At 35.5% G+C, this 21,908-nt stretch overlaps 1 protein-coding gene across 2 annotated transcripts in view; it reads left to right on the top strand.

The window, feature by feature from the left end:
* The first annotated feature begins 10,040 nt into the window (after positions 1-10,040).
* The window catches only part of PDE1A (phosphodiesterase 1A), a 156,603-nt gene continuing 144,735 nt past the window's right edge, over positions 10,041-21,908 (top strand). For both annotated transcript variants that reach the window (XM_039322500.1, XM_039322499.1), the window contains exon 1: positions 10,041-10,269. In XM_039322500.1, coding sequence (XP_039178434.1) covers positions 10,166-10,269 — 104 coding nt within the window. In that variant the 5' untranslated portion in view covers positions 10,041-10,165. The remainder of the gene's footprint in view (positions 10,270-21,908) is intronic.

Consider the following 21,908-nt stretch of genomic DNA (forward strand, 5'->3'; position numbering starts at 1 on the left):
CTTAAGTAACATAATTTATTTAAAGTAGTCCAATTATAGCTTAAATTTATTCAATCTATATCTGTTTTTAAAGCTTTAGACATTTACACTATCATAATCAAATTAACTTTAAGTACATTTAACATTGTCAATTCTGGTATCCCTTCCAGATATATTCTAGTTTCTTGATTTTATCATAAATCTTATTTAATTCTTCTTCCTCTAATATCCCTTAATTAAAATAACATATTAATATCCTATACATATCTAGTCCATCAATTAATCAATCTCTTTAAATCACAGAAGGAAATCAAACCTTAAATCATTTCAATCTATTAAACAAAATTCAAATTACATCCAGTTAATTGTCATAGCTAACAAGATTGTGTTATCAAACAATCAAATGATCCTATTAGATTAACTCAACATTACATAATAATTTTCTTACAAGTAACCCTATCATCCTAAAAAGAGAACACACTCTTAATCCAGTTAATATATATTCCATTAATCACCCCTTTTTCTTTTACTTCTAACTAACAATCTTAATCCTAAAATCAACCCATAATTCTAGATTACCTTTAATCTATTTCATGAAAATATCTCCTTTTTTAGCTAAAATATTGATCTATCCTAGACCTATCTAATCCATCAATCAATCTCTTTAAGCTGACAAGATAACATAAAACCTTAAATTATTTCAGTTCATTGAGCATCAAACAAATAAATCATCTTATTAGAAATAATAGTTCTCATATAGATAAACTTTGTGTATCTTCTATTAATCACCCATTTCCCTTACATCTAACTCATAATCTTAGTCCTTAAATCAGTCCATAATTCTAGGTTACCTTTAGTCCATTATATAAAACTTTCACTTTCACTTTTTTCAGTCTTATTCTGGGTTTCTTTTTATGCCAAGTAGGTTTCCATAGCAGAGCTTCTCTTCCAGCTGATAAGTCTCTCTTTATTGCTTGTAGTGTCATTTGGATCAGTGAGAACCATCTTGGCCTCTGCATTGGTCCTCTGACTCTTTTAACCATAAAGTCTCGTTGCTTTAACATTTCAAGTCTCAGTCTTTGCTTTTTCTGGTCCTCAGCACCATAAATGACTTGCTTATAAGGCAAAATCAATTTCTCTTTATTCTCAGTCAAAGCCTCTTCTTGTATAATCTGTTTTATAGAAGAAGCAGGTGTAGTCTGAAAGTTAATTTTGAAGTTTAAAGGAGAGATTCTGGCTCTTAATTCTATAGTAAACTCTTTCATTATAGTACATATTTCTTCTTTAGCCTCATAGATCTTTTCCAGAATAAGTTTACAATTTAAATGTGAGTGCCACTTCATTTTAAAAATTGTTCAGCTGCATCAAATTATCTTTCTCTTGAAGAACAGTTTAAAGGTCAAAACTATCTCCTCTCTAGATAGACAACAAATACAATATTAGCTTTTAACCAGTAGATGTCCTCAGTAAGCTAAGAAATCTTTTTCAAAAGTCATTTTTTCTTTTTCCTTTTTTCTATTTTTTTCAGGAAAAGGTGGAGGAAGAAATACTAAAAAAAAAAGCAGAACAGCATATATTGATAGTAGAATTCTTAGGAAAAATTTTTTTTCCAGTACCCCAAAACTTATATAAAGAAAAAATGTAGTCTTTGAAGTTTTGTTCTATTCTTTTATACACCTTTCTTCCCAAATATAGAAGCTGCCTTTCCAAGCCAGGGAAATAGTTCCAAGAGGGCTCTTATAGGCAAAAAGAAGCAAAAAGGCATAAAGAGAGGAGGAAAAAAATGATCTCACCCAAATTCACCATGGTGGGTTTTCAAACTTAGCTGTTCTTTGACTTGAGGTTACTAGTGGCTAAGTGATCAGCCATTTTACTGGCTGATCTTCTCCGTCAGTCCTCAGAGTCAGCCCGGACAGCTGGAGGAGCCACCGCTCCTCCTCAACTGAGTGAAGCCTCTTCGACAGAAGTCGCACACTCCAGGACGACTTTAGACTCGCATAAGGGTCTACCGGCGGACGGAGGCTAGCCGACGAGGAGACAAGTCTCTTCGTTCGACTAGGAGCGTCGCAACCCAGAACCGGAAGTTCTGATTTTCCCTTTTCTATGCAATACTTAATTTCCTGGAAAAGATCCCCAAGAAGCAAAAATACCTCCAAAAGTGAAGGAGGAGGACTTCTGTCCCACACTTATACTAATAGAAGCAGCAAATTAAAATTTCCATGGAGGATCAAAATATATGGTAGTGAAATAAATTTATAAACTTGAAAGCTAAAATTTAATTTTGGACAAGTTTAAAATTGTTGAATGGTTAAGACTCTCATTTTAAAGATCATTGTTCATATTGAAAACTAAATAGATACTGACACCTAGTGATGGATGAAGATTATGACAGTTATGATCTCCATAGAGAACTTGCCAAAACCTGGGAAAAGCTAATCTGTGTTTGTGTCATTCAAAGCTTTAATAACAAAGAACAGCTGTGACCAAAAAAAGACAACAATCTGGACTGCAGACAAAGAGAGAATTATAAACTTTAGAAAAAAATCTTTTTTGAACTATTTGGATTACAAATATCTATTTAATTAGCTATTTGCAGAGAAAAGAATGGAAGAGAAAAACTCAAATTCTTGGCCATCATGGATCAGAGACATGTAGATAGAACACACCAAGAAAACATAAATACCTCTCAGGAGGAGATATATAATATACTGCAATTAATTCAAACAACAATGAGTTCAAATCACAAAGAAATCCAAAATAAATTTGAAAATATAAATCAATCTATTTCTAAGTTAACTCTACAACAAAAAAACTTCCAGGAAACAACTGAGAAGGAGCAGACAAAATAAATAAATGGACATAAAATTGAAAATAGAGACTCAAAAATGGAACTTAACAAAGCAAGAAAACATGATTTAATGCTAGTGGGAAAAAATTCACAAGAAATGGAAGAAACAACTCATCCCTTAAGACTACAAAATAAATCTGAGAACAAAAAAAACAGATTGGATAAAATGGAATGTAGAGATGTTGAAAACATCAGAGAGAAAGGAAGTGATAAGAGAAGCAGAGAAGAAGAAAAAGAAAAAGATTTTCAAGAAACATGGAAAGGCAAAAGCCTCATATACACTTTATTCGATTTACGTCTTATACCTACAGCAACAGTCATGAATATATGGAAAAACTTTTTGATTCAGCAAAATACATTAATCAAGAAAGATACTGGTCAAAAGAAAAAGATTAAATTGAATATGGTTAAAGAAATAGAAAAGATTTTGAATACATATGTCATTGTAAGAGGGATGAATTCCTTAAATAATACTGTATGCTTTTTCCCCCTCTTTTTATTTTATTTCTTGATATAAGTAATATAATATTGTTGAAATGGCTTAGATGAAGGAAATGTTTTAAATAATAAATGTGTTTGAATTTAGGGAAATTATAATGGACAAAAATGTTTTGAATAAGAGTCAAAGGATTAGATGACTAGACACATTGAATGGAATATTTAAAGATTAAATATATTTTTAAGTATGGTTAAAAAGAATAAGAAATTTTGGGAATGAATATATATTAGGAGGAATATATATTTTAAGTACTATTTTATTTTTTATGTTTCTTTACTCTTGCTCTCTTTTCCTTTTGTTTACTGTTTTTACCTATTCCTTAAGAAATGTAAAAGCGTTGAGATGATTTATATGGGAAAAATGGATTTAAATTTTTAAATGTAATTAACTGTTGATAAAATCTTAACTAGCAAGAATACTTTGAACTTTATGGGAGAAACAAATCTAAATAAGGATTGTAACAGGATATAAGATGAGGATATATGATTAGATAGAAAAAATATTATATTGATATGATCATTATTTCTAGGAATATTGGGAAAAATCATATACAGTATGTAACTGTTATTTATCAAAATAATAAGAACTGTATTAATTCAAGGTTTACAAAGAAGAAAATTTTGGGGAAAAGGGGAAATCAGCTAAATGTACTATGTGGATTATGGATTATAGAAACCAATTGTTAATGATTTTTCTTTACAAATGTAAACCCAGCAAACACACTGTTTACCAACTATTAAGTGATTTAAAAAATCAATATAATATATGGGAAAAAAATAATAAAAAAACCAATATCCATGAACAAAATGGCAAATTGCTCATCTTACAATCACCAAATTCTTGTCATTAAAATCCAGTTCTTAACATAAGGTGGAATCTCTTGGAAAATACCTTCAAGATTCACATGGACATAATGAGGGTTTTTTTTGTTTTTTGTTTAAATAGTATGGCAATAGATTGCCTTTTTTCAATTTTTGTACCTTTAACAGATCTGACTTTGTTTGGGGGAGGGATCCCTCTGGTAGGTTTTAACTAGCTTTTAACCGAATTTCAAATTAAAATGAAATCTGAAATTTAAAATCACAACTTAGCTTCTAGAAGAAAGCATTCTGCAGCTCAGACACTATAGCTGAGTTCTGCCTTGCATCTCTTCAAAATGTTCATGGTTTATTATCCTCTGGCAAACCACGGAGGACTTTAAATAGTATTGTTGGTGCCTTGAATTTAGGTCAGTAGCATGCTAGCACCCAAAGCAGTTGTTCCAAAACCAGTGTTATGTATTTTGTAAGCTGTATAAACTGCAGCTGAGTTTCTAAGTGTCACATTCTTCATTACTTATAGTCTCCATCTCAATCCCCACAAGGGTAGTAAATGTCAAGCATCAGGGAAATCAAGAGATCCAGGCAGTTCAAACGTGCATAAAGATTTATTGTAAAATTAGACTGTCTACATTACAAGAATCTGAACTACTAAGAGTCAAGGATAATTAGCTGGAGTTAAGAATAAAAGGAATTCAAGGTGAACTGGATTTAGATTTCTTATGGATATGAAGGGACTCATGACTGATGAAGCATTTGACCCCTCCCTTGGGCTCACCCCGGCCATCTCTTACAGTAATTACACTAATGCATTGTAATAATCTGGATGGCAATTGTCAGGACAATTAACTACCTACACAAGCCCATTCCAGCCTATCCCGAAGTGCTTATAATTGGCTTATGAAGATCTTTGACCTTTTAATAATATATAGATGAACCCAATCTCTGACTTGTTTTTTTTTCAGTAGAAGTGTAAACCATTATAGTAATTTCTAGACTTGAATATGAAATTACACTACTCATTAGAAAAGTAGGATTAAGACTTAAGAGTCTTAAGCTTTGAGTTCTTTTCTTTTCTGTTCAGGTATCACATACTGCCATAGTCATTCTCTGCAGATTATACTTATCATCACTATTGCTCTTCTCTGCACTCTTTCTAGGGCCTCAGCATCTTTTTTGTATTGTGGTGACCAGAACTGGATGCAATATTCCCAGAGTGGTCTCACCAGCGCAGTATAAATCGTTCCCCATGATCTTGAGGCTGTTCCTTTGTTGATGCAGCCTAGAACCTAATCTTATGAGGAACAGCTATGAGAACCAGGTATGTTCAGACGAATGAAGAGAAGGCTCAGGGGAGACATGATAGCAGTCTTCCAATACCTGAAGGATTGTCAGAGGGAAAAGGGCATTGATTTATTCTCCACAGTACCAGAGGGCAGGACAAGAAGCAATGGGTGGAAGCTCGTGAGAGGGATTTTCAACCTGGAAATAAGGAGAAATTTCCTGATAGTAAGAATGATTAATCAGTGGAACAGTTTGCCTCCCAGAGTTGTGAGTGCTCCATTGCTGGAAGTTTTCAAGCAAACATTAGTCTGAGATCCTATAAGTACTGGTGCTTTCAGCAGGGGGACTGACTAGAAGACCTCCAAGGTCCCTTCCTATGATCAGATGTTGGAAGCCATGAAGGGCGCACTGGCTGAAGACTCCCACACAGCCTTTGTGTTCAACTGTCACAGTGGCAGAGGAAGAACTACAACAGCCATGGTTATTGCTGTCCTCATCCTTTGGCATTTCAATGTATGTGTTCCTTTGACATGGGCTGGGCAGAATATGGGCTGAACAGTCTAGAGCAGGGGTGTCAAACTCACAACGTCATGTGACGTGTCGTGATGTATCACAATTTTTTTTCCATTGCCGCCAATTAGCCCTATGATTCTATATTTTCCTGTTTTCCCAGGCTAAGCTCAGTATTTACTCACTGTCGCCACATATTTTCTCCAAGATCATCACTGGAATATTCTTCATAGACACAGAAAGTAACGTTCAAGACTAACCAATTTTATTGGGGACTGCTGCTGTTTTGTAGCGATCTAAAATACCACTGTATTGTATCTGTATTTGTAGGTGTGTGTATGCAAGCTAGTAATGACTGGAAATTTTTTGAAAGGGTTGCTTGTGTATGGGGTATGTATCAAATTGGGATGATTATACCAGTTAGATTTTATCTTATGAAACAAGATTGGCTGTTACATTGCTGTGTTGAAGAGTCATTTGATTTTAACCATGTGAAATAAACCGTATTACAATATGCAATGCAGCAAGACCCAAAGCCAAAAGCCTGGGTGCTGTCTCAGCAATATAGGAGAAAAATCAGTACACACAACCCTTTTGGCCTATTAGAATGATTGTTCCTTCTTTTCTTTCTCCCCTTTAGAAAGAACATTGACTCATTGCTACTGTTGATTTAATTAACTGGGTTAGTGCCATTCAGTTTGGCAGCCTGCCTCAGCTTTAACTGGGAATTAATAAAATCACTGTCATCCTAGACACTGATCTGTCTAAATTTCTCATTTTTTAAAAAGCTTTAACCAAGATAATATTACCATGTACTCTATCACTCTTCAACCAGCCTGTTAAAAAAATCAGGTTATTGTAATGGTATTTGATCTGCACATTTTTTAAAATTCATTTCCATATAGATTTTACATTTGAAAGACAAGAGCAATGAGGCTGAGAGCAATGTTAAAATTGAATTGCATATCCAGTTATAAATATGGATAATCTTGTTCCATCCGGATGTTTTGTGCATAGGTAGGCACACACGAAAGGGCACTAAATATTGAAAAATTATTATTTATCTTGCTTACTCCTCCCCCCAGTATAAATCAAGGCTGTTTTTAAAAAGAAGTATGGTTTCAGTTTTGCATTTTTCTCAGGTTTTCTTTTATTGTTAAAAATCATTTGTTTAATTCTCCATTTGTTAGCTTCATTTTTCCACATTTTTAGGGGGTGGCTGGCTATTGTTTTGGTTTATTTTCTTTTTTCCATTCATTTGAACGGCTGGCTCAGGAATTCTGGGAGTTAAAGTCCACAAGTCATAAAAGAGCCAAGGTTGCCTACCCCTGATCTAAGCGATCAACAGTCTGTTAATATCAATGACTAAAATGTATTGAAAGGAGAGCCATTTAGAGCAGCAGGCCAGAAAGTGGGAGACGATGAGTTCTAATCCTGCCTCAGCCATGAAAGCCAGCTGGGTGTCCTTTGGCCAGTCGCTATCTCTCAGCCCAACAAGGTTGTTGTGGGAAAATAGGAGGGAGAAGTTGCGTTGAATATGTTCACCCCCTTCAGTTATTTGTAAAAATAATAAAGGTGGGATACCAATAATTAAATAAATAACACGTGCCAGGGTGCATAAAGAATTTGAGTGAGGCATTACATTCACAAAAAATTGTATTGATGCACCCCTTGGCAACCCTTTTGTTCAGGCTTTTTATTTTTATGACATGTTAGGATCTTCTGCATGTCTTCTTAATAAAGTGGTAGATACATTTTGCCTAATTTTGAGGGCGCCCAAGGCAGGCTGCAGGTGATCCTGCAAGTGAATGACAGATCTCTAACTTTACCACTTGAAAAAGTAAGGTGTGATGCCTAAATACATTCAACAGTGTTCTCCTGCATGCTGCTTTTCCATGTTTTAGTTCAGTGTGCATTGGAAACATTTTCTATTTATCTTGATATTTAACATCTCATGAATATACTTTTCTTTTACTCATGGTTTATTGGTTTTTGGAACAAAGAGAGCATGTGTGCATTTTCCTTTCTCCCTCCTTCCCTCCGTCCTATTATGTTTAGTATACTTTCCATCTCTCCATCCATCTCTCCCTCTCTCCCTCCCTCTCTCCATCCATTCATCCATCCTGTTGTGTTCAGTATATTTTCCATCCATTCCTTCCATCCATTTATCCCTCCCTCCTTCCATCCATCCTGTTATGTTCAGCAATATATCCTGAGGATATATTGCACGACAGGCAAGCTAGCAATGTTTTAAGGATAAAAACATAAACATTATTGCTAATGTAAATTTTTAGGCCACATAAAATGATGACAGCAAAGGAAGTGCTGAGTCATAATTTATATGAAATGGTGAGAAGTAAGGCATAAAATCAAAATCTACACTATAAAATGAGCATTAGCACTATAAATACAGGAATGATCCAGGGGCCTTTGCTATCTGCTAGTTTAAGTATAATAGTTAACTCTTGTGGTATTTAAAAATATTTAAGCTTTAATATGCCATACGTCTACTGTATGAGGAAAGTGAGCGCATATTATAAAGTTCAGCAGTGTTTGCTGTGTAAATCATTCCTGAATTTGAATCTCAATCAGAGTCTTCACAATCTTTTCTCTCCCCACACCCCATTATAGTAAGGGGACAATTACATGGGCTTAATTGATATGCTTATTGTGATCCTGCAAGAGAAGTACTTGTGATGTGAAAAATAACAGAAAAAATATTGCTGGATAAAGTCAATTGCCTGCCTAACCTGGTGTTTTGTTTTGCACAGGAGCAATCTAGAGGGTAATAACAATAATAAAAGATTGAGCTGGTTCTCTATCCATGAGGTGCAGAAATTATAAACACAATGATGTACAGCATTTTAATTTGTGAAAGCATTTTGATACATAAAAACATAATGTCATCCTCTAATAGGTCGTACAGGTAGAAGTTTCCAAAAGGATGCCAGCCAGCAAGCAAACAAACAACCCATTTTTCCAGAATCTACTCTGAAGCTGATTGTGCTGCAAAACATGCTTTCTTTTGTTATGCTTTAAGCATTTATTTATTTAAAGTATTTATTTAAAGTCAAGACCAATTATGCTCTCAGTTAAGTATCTCAGGAAAGAAAGTGCGATAGAGCAGACATATTCACTTCTCTCTTTCAGAAACTTCATCTTTGGCTGCAGAGCTGAAATTCTAGGGTTGACGTCAAGACCGAATTGGCGCTTGCCTTCAGGACTGGCAGAACAATTAGCTCTCTCTGTAGATTGCTTTTTGTTTGCCTACTTAATGTTACCATCTCCTTTGGCAATTTTCAGCGTGCCCTGTCTCTCCCCGTTTCTCTATTCCTTTCTGAAGCCAGGCATACTGTTATCCCAAAGGAGTCAGGGACCAGGCTGTGTTGCACTGGCTGTGTTTTTCAGCTAGTTAATCTGACAGTTGCCTACTGTGCTGAGTTGCTAGGAGAAGGTGAATAGTCGCAATTAGAGCATGCTCCTTGAGTGGCAACCTGTAGCGCTCTAATTTCCTTTGTGCAAGGGATGAGTACATGGCTGCAAAGCTGGCTCGCACTCCGTCTGTTCATTCAGCATCTTTGTGCTACTTCTGTCCTCCGCAAAGCAATTTAGAGTCAACTCGAAAAGACAAAAGTGCGGCACCAGGCAGATGTTCCTTTTTGAAGGGCGGGCTCAAGTTTGAGATTGGCTTTTGCCACCTGCTTCCTGATTGCATCCAGCTTCATAAACAGCAGCGTGCAGGCATCCATCTCTCTCTTGGACCAGCTAGGCATTTGCAGTTCTTTTGCGATAGCCAAAAGATTCCGGTAGATTTTGAAAAAGAGAATCAAACAGCCAACGGCGTGTTCCAGTGCACAGGATCTGGCAGTCAGTCTGTATCAAAGGCAAGTTGTGGGAAGTGTGTGAGTGGGTGGGTGGGGAGAGGGGGTGTTGTGGGGGAAGACCCTCCACAGTTAGTGGTACATTTCCTGCCTTGTTGGATTAATCTTTGAGGAGATCAGAAGGGCTTCCTGCAGGTGGGGCTGGTAACTCGGCTGGCCAACTGAATAAGCAACTAAGGTAGAAGTGCTTCTCTGCTCTGCCATTCTGATTAGGTGTCAAGAGAGATCAACGGAGCGTCCATCTAATATGTACGGATCTTCTGGCATGTGTGCTGGGTGGAAGGAGCCTTTTCCATCCTGCTGCTGAGCCTAACTTGAATTCAGTTGCTGTGGGACAGCTTGGAGCATGGGCTCCACAGGTACAGAGGGAACTGAGGGAATGGACAGCACTCCTCTGAAGTACCCCATAGGAGGTCATACAGAGAAAATGTGGCAACGCCTGAAAGGGATGTGAGTACCCTGCCTTTCCTCTTTATTTGATCCTTCCTTTCTCAGAAGAAAAGAGCTGTCATTTCGGAAACAGGGCTAATGCATTTCTCGGCAGAGCATTTCAAGTGAAAGAGCAATAATCAATAATGTCCTCTGTTCAGTAGGCTAAGTGAGAGAGAATATTGGGAAGCTAGGATTTTTTTTTTTTACCTTGTATAAAGTGGCTAATGGAGAATGAAGCATGTAGCATGTATTTTAACAATTAAGGCTCTTGATCAATGAGATGTGATCATTTCCCCATCACAACTCGTGCAATGTACCTTGGTGTTGGACCTGTGAAGCCACAATCTTGCTAGAAGAAACTGGCCTTTTTTGCAGGGAAATTGGGATAGTACAAATAGAAAAAGTGAACCTGAGTACAACATTTTAATCCTTAGACTACTTATACTGTAAAACTTCCTTCCTTCCTTCCTTCCTTCCTTCCTTCCTTCCTTCCTTCCTTCCTTCCTTCCTTCCTTCCTTCCTTCCTTCCTTCCTTCCACTAATCTCAGAAGTTACTTTATGGATTCAATTAAAGCAGGCTTTCTAAGTGTTTTCCTGATGGAGCTGGATGGGGAAAGGACACTGAAGTCACACATCAAGGAAAATATGACTTTTCATGACTCAGTCACATAGGCACAAAGTAGATGCATAGAACAAAATCAGGGTAAACTGGAGATGTTGGACAAAGGACCTAGCTAACTTTTTTAGGACCAGGGAAACTGGACAATATGCAGAAGTGGTGGCTTTTTTTTTTCAGTATGGAAAAGGGGAGGTGCATAAGGAAAGCAGAAATTGGGATGTTTAATCTCAAGAAAAGCTCATGAAGAAGAACAGCATACATTTTTGTGCTCTCTGCCCAATTGTGGGTGGTTTATGAGTGCAGATGAAAACAATTGTTTTGGTTTTTTTCATATACATCCTACTTTCCATAAAGCAGTGATTCTCAAAATGTGGTCTCTTTCAGGACGTCCGCTAAATCAAATGAATAAATATTTTAAAATGTTAATTGTAATGTAATTTGTAATGTAGCAAATATTGGTAGATAAAACCCACATAAACCAAAGCTCTTTGGGGTCCCTCTATCATTTTTAAGAATATAAAGGTCCCAGGACCGAAATGTTTAAGAACTACTGTGATAATCTGTACTTGAGTGTAATTTCAGATCAAATCTCACAAAACATTTTTCAGTGGAACTATCAAGTCTGGAGAATTACAGCTATGAATCAAACTACAGTTTGTTAGTTAGAGGAAGTCCTAAAGCTATAAATATTAATAGCTTATTTACATACTTTGTTGCAAAGCATAAATCAAAAGATTCTGTGATACTCTGCATATCTGGAATTCCATTCCCAGCTCTGAAATTGGGTTTGAGATGGGTTTTTAAATGCTGAATATTATAAGCTGAGACACCTTGTATGGAAAGCAAATATATGTTTGAGGAGTTCAAGGTGCTTCCAAAAGAGTTTCTTATTAAGTAATTGCCTTTTCTCATTCACAGAAGGTTATGAAAAGTCAAAGTAATAAAGTAACATCTTTATTACTCTCCCAAGTTTTTATATGACATTTTCTATCTTCTTTCTTATCTCAAAATACTGTATAAAATATAATAAAAATTAATATTAAATAAAAATTGCATACAGTATATAACAGGTAAAAAAGTAAAGGGAATAGCCTTATTTTTGAATTGGTGTCTCTATGAACCCATTATGAAGCATCCTTTGACTTGGTGTTTTAATGAAATATAAATTATGCCATCTTTCTTCACCTCCATTCTATTCTTCTGAAAGGAGAAGAGTCATGGATTATCTTTCCTTCTGTTTCTTCTGTGACAAGTTCCAGTGAAGGCAACAGAAACAGAACTTAATCTTGGGAAAATATATATCCCAATCTTCCATAGTATACAAAATAAAGGGTGTTACAATGGGCTGATGGATGATCTTTTATTGATTTAATTGGAACATACAGCTGGAAAAGCTTGGATAATTGAAAAAAACAACATTATATGCTCCCCAAAGCATAGACTTTGCCAAGAGGTGTGTGTCCATGTAGAATCCAAATGTGTTGGATTTCATCACTGGATCAGACCAAGATTGTTGTAATTCAGTTGCTCTACCCTACAGCAGGCGAGCAGATGCATCAGGGAAACTCACAAAACAGATATGAAGGTAGTAACTCTCTTCTATCGCTCCATAGCAACTGTTATTAAAAACATGTGGCCTTTGATTCTGAGACAGTGTATAGCCACCAAGATTATTTCCCATTGATAAGTCCTATTTGCTCTGTTTTCACTGGAACACAACTCACAATTTGGGCTTCGTTGTAAGGGCAGCTAGTTTGTGGTGCTTCATGCCCACCAGATGGCATCTTTTGAGTATGCAAATAGACTACACTAGCTGATGTAGGCATGTGTGGCTGCTGCATAGCTTGTATATACTGTACACTATGGTTAAGATGTTGGATTAAGAGTGAGGAGAGTCAGGTTCAAGTCCACTCACAGCCATGGAAATTTCTCAGGTGACTTTGATCTCCTTCATCCCAAACTATGTACTGTTTTGTTTTAAAATATTTTTTTTTTATTATTTATCTTCAAAGTTAAAATACAAAATAGAAACATAACAACCAAACAACAACAAAAAGTAATAAAAATGTATGCACAGAACTAATAAATAACAAATATATCATCAACATTAAACATAAAATGTCCACCCTGGTTGAGTGCTGAAAAAATCTCTAGTAACTGATATGTTCTCCCACTTGCATAAAAGATCTATAAATGCTTATAAATGTTCCCATCTCTATTTACCAAAAATATTATGTTACATAAAAAGATGTCACCGATGTATTATCTATCCAACAAGTCAACTCACCACTATTCACATAAAAAAAATCAGTTAACAAATAACCCCTAGAACAAAACTAGTCTTCAAAGTGCTCTGTTAACAGAAAGTCAACAAATGGCTTCCAATCTCTTATAAAATTGTCTAGTCCATTGTCTTTAATGACTGTGGTTAATTTTGCTATCTCTGTCAATTCAGTCAGTTTTAAAATCCAAAAGTCAGTGTCCCTTTTTCTTTCCAATACTTGATATAGACAATCCTTACAGCAGTTACCATGTAAAGAAATAAGGTCCCAAACAGTTTTTCTATCAATTTGTCCATAACACCTAGAAGAAATGCTTTAGGTTTCATTAGTATTTGTATTTTGAGTATTTTCTTTCATTATCATTATTATGTTTATCCAATATGATTTAGCATATTTACAAGATCACCTTATGTGATAAAATGTACCTAGAATTTGGTTACAGTTTCAACACTTTATTAGAAGTTCTCTATACATTTTTCCAGTTTGTCTGGAGTCAAATATCATCAATACATCATTTTATAAAAAAATTCTTTCAAACAGTAATTCAAAGTAAATTTTAAACCATTGGTCCATATATTCTCCCACTGATCTAAGGATATATCATAACAAAGTTTTTCATCCATTTTACCATACAATCTTTAACATATTCATTTTCCAGATTCATCTTAAGTAACATTTTATAAACGTTAGTGATTAAGTGGTCATCTCCAGAACATGAGTTCAAGTCCAATTCAGATTTATCTCCTTCAAAAACAAAACTTTTAAAATCAACTTTAAATATACTACAAATTCTATAATAATTAAACCAACCACAATTAAATCCCACACTTACTAATTGTTTTCTTGTGTTTATCTTGAGTCCCTCTTCTTCAAATATCAACCAGTCATTATACATCATTAAGTTCCAGTAAATCTCCTTTCTATGTAATGCTTTATGTAATGATAACCATAATGGTATCTTATCAGCCAATCTTCTTTTGTACTTTCACTATACATGCCCAATCAATTTTCTAATAGAATGGTTTTTAAAACCTTATACCATAAATAAGCATGTCACCTAAATCTCAAATCAAAACCTTCAACATCTAAAAACCTTGAGTTTTTCGAAGTTATCCAATCTTTCAACCATACCAAACAACAGGCTTCATAATACAATCTGAGGCAAGTCAAGACCTCCTTTTTCTTTGGCATTTTGTAGGAGCCTTAATTACCTAGAGTCTAGATAATATTGACTGATTGATTAAGGGCCAGCAAGCCATGATCTACTCTGACTGACTATACAGATAGATTTTTTTCCCTTGATGATTTGTCCCAAACCTGGTCTTTCAAGGCTCCCAGTGGTGCACCCATCTGGAGAATAACCAGATATTAATTTAGCAAATAAAACAAATAATTAGATACAAGTTTTGTGTTTAGGAATTATGAGTTAGGTCACATAAAGAGCTAGAATAGTTTTTATTATGGTTTTCACTTTTCCTAAAAATATGAACAAAAGAAAACCCTTTTCCCTCTTTCTCTCTTTTTCGTCTTTTCCCTTTTCTTATATAAGTATGTGTGCACTGGACTTCCACGTTTCTAATTAGAATACATCTCTTTATTGCTGATGCTGTCCCATCATTCCTGAGCCTTGTTTCAAAGCCAAAAGATCATCCCTTTTGCTTTCCATGTTCAAGAATTACCACAATTCACTGGGTACTTGACAACTATCCTTTATGAACAGTAATTTAACAAAAACATTGTTTGTTATATATCCAGGTTCAATAATTAGCTTCTTCTTTTCTTTTACAAATATCAATACTACATTGCTAATATTACTTCAATTAGATTGTCTACAATCAGCACACAGTGCATTGTTTTGTGTAAAACATTGCCGCTGAATTCTTCCCATGCATTGGAGGATTGAAGAGAAGCTCTTGAACTAGTGTAACAAGGAAAACGGGACAGATGCACAGAACGTCAGAATCCTTACAATATAGTATCAATTTCTGCCTCAAGTGGCCATCTACTGGGAGTTAGTGTTGTTTTAGCTTTTCAAGGGCCTCAGTTGGAAGCTTGAATTATATCCTGGGCAGGGGGGGGGTTGTGCATGTATTTGTGTGTACGTGTGTTGGTTTCCAGAAAGTAAATGCATGGATTTTTAAATCTTGTAAAGTATTTGACCACAGATCAGAAAAAAGCAGTGTACTGTTTTTATGAACAATTTATGAGATTGGTTGCAAATCAAATAAAGGGCAGCCAGATCATGTAGATTTTTCTGTGGGTGAAATTGTATTTCTCTTAATAGCAATAGCACCTAGACTTGTACACTATTCCTTAGTGCTTTACAGCCCTCTCTAAGCAGTTTACAAATGTCAGCATATTGCCTCCAACAATCTGGGTCCTCACTTTACCAGCTTTGGAAGGATGGAAGACTGAGTCAACCTTGATCGGGTCAGGGTTGATATCCAGGCAGTGGTTAGTCCCCAATACCAATAATGTGTCTTTAACACATAGGCTTGTTTAGATTTTCTGATTGTGTTTTTCTGTCTAATCTTTTTTTTTTCTGTAGGTGAAATTTAAATTTAAGCCATCTTTCTTCTGAATAAATACAAGATTAAAAAATAAATAAATAATTCATAAAGGGAGTTTATGTCTATGTAGGAAATGAACAGAAGTTCTAAAGCTGCATACAGAAGTTCCATCAAACAAGATCTGCTTGATTACTCTTTGACAGAATGAGTTTAGTTTATACAAAACCTATTGGCCAATGTTATTAAATTCAGCAAACTACCTTGCTTTTTTCCAGTCTTGAGGTATGCCGTCTTTTTAAAATTCATGGTAAATGCTAATTAATTTAAAATACAGTTTTTAAAGACACAGAAAGCATCTCTGCATCTAGGTTGGTGATACATAATTGCTTGAAAGTTAGGGCATAGCTGTTTTGTGTTGCAAACTGACAGAAGATTTCCTAGTGTAAGATTCTGAACAGATCTGATCCCATCTGATGAGTGGGTTTTTTTTTTTTATTCACTGGCAGGATCACCAAACATTGTATGTTTGCATGCCCCCAAAACCTAAGTAAATCCTGCTTATCTTTCCCAACTTTTTAATCAGAGGAACAAATGACCAAATGACAATCTTATCAGTGGTCAGTGATGTTAATAGCAGCTGTTTCCTGATATCAGTTTCCTCCCAGAAGTTCTGCAGTTCCTGTACTTGAGGGCAATTTGATAAAGTCAGGTGGCTTTTTAAAAAAAGATTTATTGGCTAGCCTGGCACTGTGCCATTTTATCCTCAACTGCAAACGGGCTTAAACTGATTGTTTAATATTTCAGATTGCAGTATTATACATTGCGGAGAAATAAAAATGTTGCTGTCTTAATGCTTATAGACTGCACTGCAGTCTATAGAAGGCCATTCTATGTTTGTTACTTTATATATGTATTAAATCTTAGATTTAGTCCAAATAGATTGCTTGTTTTTGACAGACTAAGTGATTTGTGTTATATCTGGATTTTTATTGTTGTTTTTGAAATCAATGTTGCTTTTTACAGTGGTCATAAGAGTCAGGAATACATGATTCTATCTTCTCTAGATTGAAATATTCTTTTCAGTCTAGACCTCTGTTATGATTTGAGGAAAGTGACACTTGCCCTTGATTTTAACGAATTTTTCACCCCAAAAGCGTTATGGAAATGCATGGATTTTGGTGCTCACTTTTCTCTGTGTTAGTCCTAGTCTATACATTTTTGGAACTTACCAGTATAAAATACAGTATATATATTCTAATGTACATGTTTTGTGTGCATTTTCATCAATTTATACAGAGTTTCAAAATCAGCATACGCATCTGAAAATTATGCTATGGTGAGGGATTTAGATATTTGTCAACTCATTCATTTGGGTGTAATAATGTTTCTGAATATTTCAACATTAATTCAAATGTTAATAATTTATTGTATAATTGATCCTATTTTGTGGGTAGGAAATGTTGGATTCCTCATGCACTTCAAGTAGCTGGTTTTTTATAGACCTTTGCTAGGTAACTAAAATATTAAAGATGCATGATTAATGATGAGTAACAAAGCTCCTCACCTCATGCTATTTTCTACAAACATTTCCTTACAATAATCCCAAAGTTCGAAAAATGCCATAGAGGGATGTGAATCAATAAGAAATCTCTCTCTGTGTGTGTATATGTCTGTGTGCTTCATTGATTGATTTTATGCATCAAATTGATCTGATGATTTAAAAGAAGAATTCAAATCACCTTCTGATTATACATATGTAAATTTATATAGATCACACTATTTCATTTTAGGATAAACACTATTACTTTAAAATGCAGAAAATAAATAAAAAGAATTTTAAAAGAATTAAAAAATGAAAAGTATGATATCAAAAGAAGAGATGATACCAACACCATTTCATTATGCCTTTCCATATCTTTTTTTATATATATCTGCAAACAATCTTTACTTCCATCATTTACCAGTTTCAGACACTGTCTCATTTGTTAAACTTTCCTCGTCTCTCTTTCTGAGGCTCTGATCTACTTTATCTATCCATAACTTTCTTGGTCTTCCCTTATCCTTCAGCTAGTTCACCTTTCTTTCACATTCCACAAGTTATTTACTTTTTTCATACGCATTCTTTAAATCAACAAGTATTCAGTAAACTTCTTTCTCAGATTCTACATATTTCATTCACTTGCTCAGATATCTGGTTTACACTTTCAGATCAAAGGTTCAAGCTGAAGCTCTGCATAGCACTGAAATGTGTATTTTGTTGTTAAATATTTCTATACCATGGCAAACGCGGTATATTTGTCCTATAAAGTTTAAATATAGCAGAAAATGACCAGTCCTTCAATCATCTTTCCTATCTACATTCATAATTTTAGATATGTTCTCTCTTTTCTTTCTCTGTAAATGTTGAATATCTGATTAACTACATTTTAGGTTTCCAATATCATTATAACATTTCAGAGGTCCACAGTAACTAATGTTTGTCTTGTATCCTATCCACTGCAATCACAACAGTCACAAGGTCATGCAGAAACAAAAGAAAACAGATTAATCTGTCTTCCAATGAGCTAGAATAAAGGGCTAATCTAGATATTAAACTAGACATTTTAATTACTTTAGTTTTTTTAAGGGGGACAGAGGCGTTGCAGTCCTGGGCAAACTTACTTGAATGGAATCAGCTCTGCAGAATTCTAAGAAATTTATTTTTGAGTAAAAGTAGAAGAGCCATTTGCAAACTCCATCGTGTTGATTCAGAAAATGGCTATTTTGAACCAGTAATATTGTCTGTTGAGTCCTGATATTATGCTGAGGGGAACTCACCCTGGGTTCACAGAGACAGGCTGTTGCTTGAATGAAGTCTACTGAATGAACACAGTTGCTGTGGCTTGTAAATCAGTCGCTTGTGGCTTATTATTTTATTGACTGTTATTATTTTATTGAACTATTTATTCAGTAAACAATCCAGCACCATGGATGAGCCACAAAAAGTATCTAAATTTTAATCATGGGTTTGATCACAGCTTAGAGCAAACATAAAATGCAGTGGATGCATTGAGAATGTATTAAAATGAAGTATGCTAAGAATAATAATTAAACAAAACAAAAACAGTGCAGCAAAAACAGACATTTGCCTTCTCTCCCCCCCCAACACACACACACTCATACCCACACACATTAATGGAATATATGTTTTTACTTGTGGGTTTTACTTGTGTATAGCGTGCACTGTGGACAGCACTTAATTTTGTTGTGAAATACACAATGACGATAAAGATATTCTATTCCATTCTATTCTATTCACACACCACATTGTGGCCCATATCTTGACATTTTGACCACACCCTGTAAACACAACCAATTAGGTCATTCCCGCCCTGGACCAGCAGTGAAAGAAGATCAAACAGCATAATATTTAGGTGAAAAGTCTTTGGTTTAATTGATGGACTGGCAAGGGAGAAAAACACAAAGAAATGAAAGACAATCCACACACACTAGCATAGATCAGTCATTAGTCTGACTTGGTATTTTTAAACTTGCATTTTTAAACAGCACTGGATTGAATCTGCCAGAATTGGCCCCAAATGGATAAAGCAGGTGAAAAAAAATACAAACAAATATCTCCACCAAGCAGAAACTGGGATGCAGGAAACTTCCATAGTACAGTGTGACACCCTTACACTCCCACTTGCCCTATTCTTGTGGAAAACGAAAGGATTCTTACAAATTCCAGAGGGTTTTAGCAGGGAGATTTATTGCGCAGGTTCAGAAGCAATAGCAACTGCAATTCTGAACCCCGAGGGCGGGTTCAGACTTCAGTTTTATACTTTCCTTTTCTCAGGAACAAAGGAATACACATTGAAATACACATTGTAATACATTAGGTTCGTTTCTCATGGGTATACAATGGAGAGTTTGCTACATACATTGTATTCAAGTGCAATGCACATTAGGTTAGTCACATACTATTAGCACAGCACTATTCCAGTAATTATGCAGACACATCATTATTCTAGTGATTGTTCATCATTCCACATTACTATCAGCACTTTCTTTTTAAGTATCTGCAGCATATTCCTCCTGCCAAGGAGCCACAGCCTACTTTGTTGCTATTGCTTCAGCAGTTTAATTGCTAGGCATGCCATTCCTGCAGTGCTCTTTCCAAATGTCACATCGGCTAGCTGTTCCAAATACGTCCTAGTTTTCTTTCAGAAACATGTGGCTGCATTTGTAAAATTGCAGTTAAGTTTTCCTTGTATTGTTTGGCTTATGGCGACCATAATGATTGGGCTCCAGATGTCACCCTAAGCAATAATCCCTGGTTTGCAGACCACACACTAAACCAAAAGCAAAGGTTTGGTGAAGTAATGGCCAGCGTCAAAGGGTGAAATGCCTTTGTAACTAGCCTTCTTTGCTGCCATTAAGAGATTCAAATGAAAGGAATCAGTAGAGGAAAAGAATTGATTTGATTTATAGTTAGAGCAGGCAATGGCCAAGTCCCAGGATACCACATGCGGAAAAGTAGGGGAACACATAGAAAAGAAATAGACTTAGAAGCACCTTGGAAGATCAGAGACTGATAGGCTAGGACTGAGCCTGGGGAATCAGTTGAATATATCTTTAACACAAGTAGCTGCTTCCTTGATGAGATTGGCACTGAGCTGTTGAACTTTTGCCATCTCTGCCAGAGAAATTGAGCTGTTCCTCCTTCCACTTACTAGCTCAAAACCCAATATGGTATTCAAATGGCAGTTAGCTCCCCCCCCATTCTCACATCTGATCTTTCTAATGCAACCTCATTATTGTTGTACTGATACTGATATCTTTCTCTGTGTGAATTTTTATGTTGCCTTGCAGAATTTGCAGTGTGCATTTTCAGATACTTCCAAAAGCACTTGCCTTTCCCCCCCCTACCAACGCAGTTTTAAAATAGTTTGCATAAATCAGCTGGGTAATTGTGGACGAGAGCACTCAAGCATATAATCAGCTGAGCACCGCAGGAATGCACCTTTATAGTTTTGTGCTTTTGAAGTGGGATGGGCAGCTTGGGATCTGCAAGCATTTTGTGTTTCAGTTCCCACCAGCATCAATCAGTCTTACCAACATCAAGGGACAGTAAGCAACATATTCCAAAATATCCGAGAAGTGTCAACTCCTGATTTACATGCTAAACTGAGAATATGTTTCATGGAACTCAACAGACTTACTTTTGAGTGGGTGCACGATTGCTTATTTCTTGTGAATTTTATTTCATATTGTATGGATATGAGTTGCTAGAATATAGCAGTATAAGTGGAGCTTACTTTACACATAATTTTGAGATTGAGGATTCATACCATATAGATAGAAGATAGAAGCAGAGAGTTAGTTTTCTGCTATCTAATGGACTTCTGGATTATTAAGATAAGATAAGATAAGATAAGATAATTTTTATTGTCATTTTTATACTGTGGACACAATGGCACACATCAAAAATGAAATTTAGTTGCCCGCTCTCAAAGTGAAACACATACATGACACACACCTAAACATACTATGAACAACATATGTATAGACCCACATCCCTACATATACGTAGCAAATAAATATTAAATATTGTCCATCTTGAATATATAACGGAAGGAGGAAGCCTGAGAGTTCGCAAGGTTAATGCTGTATGGAATCTGGATGTTTTGCTATGGATACCACGAAGCCTCCTCCCAGAAAGTAACAAGGAAAACAGGTCGTGAAGAGGATGTGTAGTGTCCCAGATAATCTTACAGACCCTGCTCAAGCAGCACTTCTGTGCTATGTCCTGGATGGGAGGGAGGGAGCTGCCAATGATCTTTTCAGCCATAAATATTGCCATAAATAATGCTTAATAATATTTATTTATGGCTTCTGATAATATTTATTTATGGCTTCTTATTTATAAATAAATTTTTAAAAAGTGGTTTCTGCCCTTTGTTGTTTCTGTCCTTTGTGCCCTGCAGTGAACACTTGAAGACCGCATGGCAGCACAACAGAATGCAATTAATGTTGCTAGCTTCTGGGCAATATCTGTTTATTTCAATCTTGTATTTTAATAAAATTTAAAATTTTATTTTAAATTTTAATCTTGATGCTTCTGACACAAATAAACAAATCTATATTAAACATATTACAGTGGTAGGGAAGTGCTTCACAAAAACAACCAATGTACAAATATTGTATACTGATGTGAACTAATTACTCTGTTGTGCTTTTTCCTGATCTTAAAATATAGCAGTCCTG

Source organism: Crotalus tigris, unplaced genomic scaffold, assembly GCF_016545835.1.
Source record: "Crotalus tigris isolate CLP2741 ecotype Arizona unplaced genomic scaffold, ASM1654583v1 scf7180000024116.2146003, whole genome shotgun sequence".
Classification (NCBI taxonomy): domain Eukaryota; kingdom Metazoa; phylum Chordata; class Lepidosauria; order Squamata; family Viperidae; genus Crotalus; species Crotalus tigris.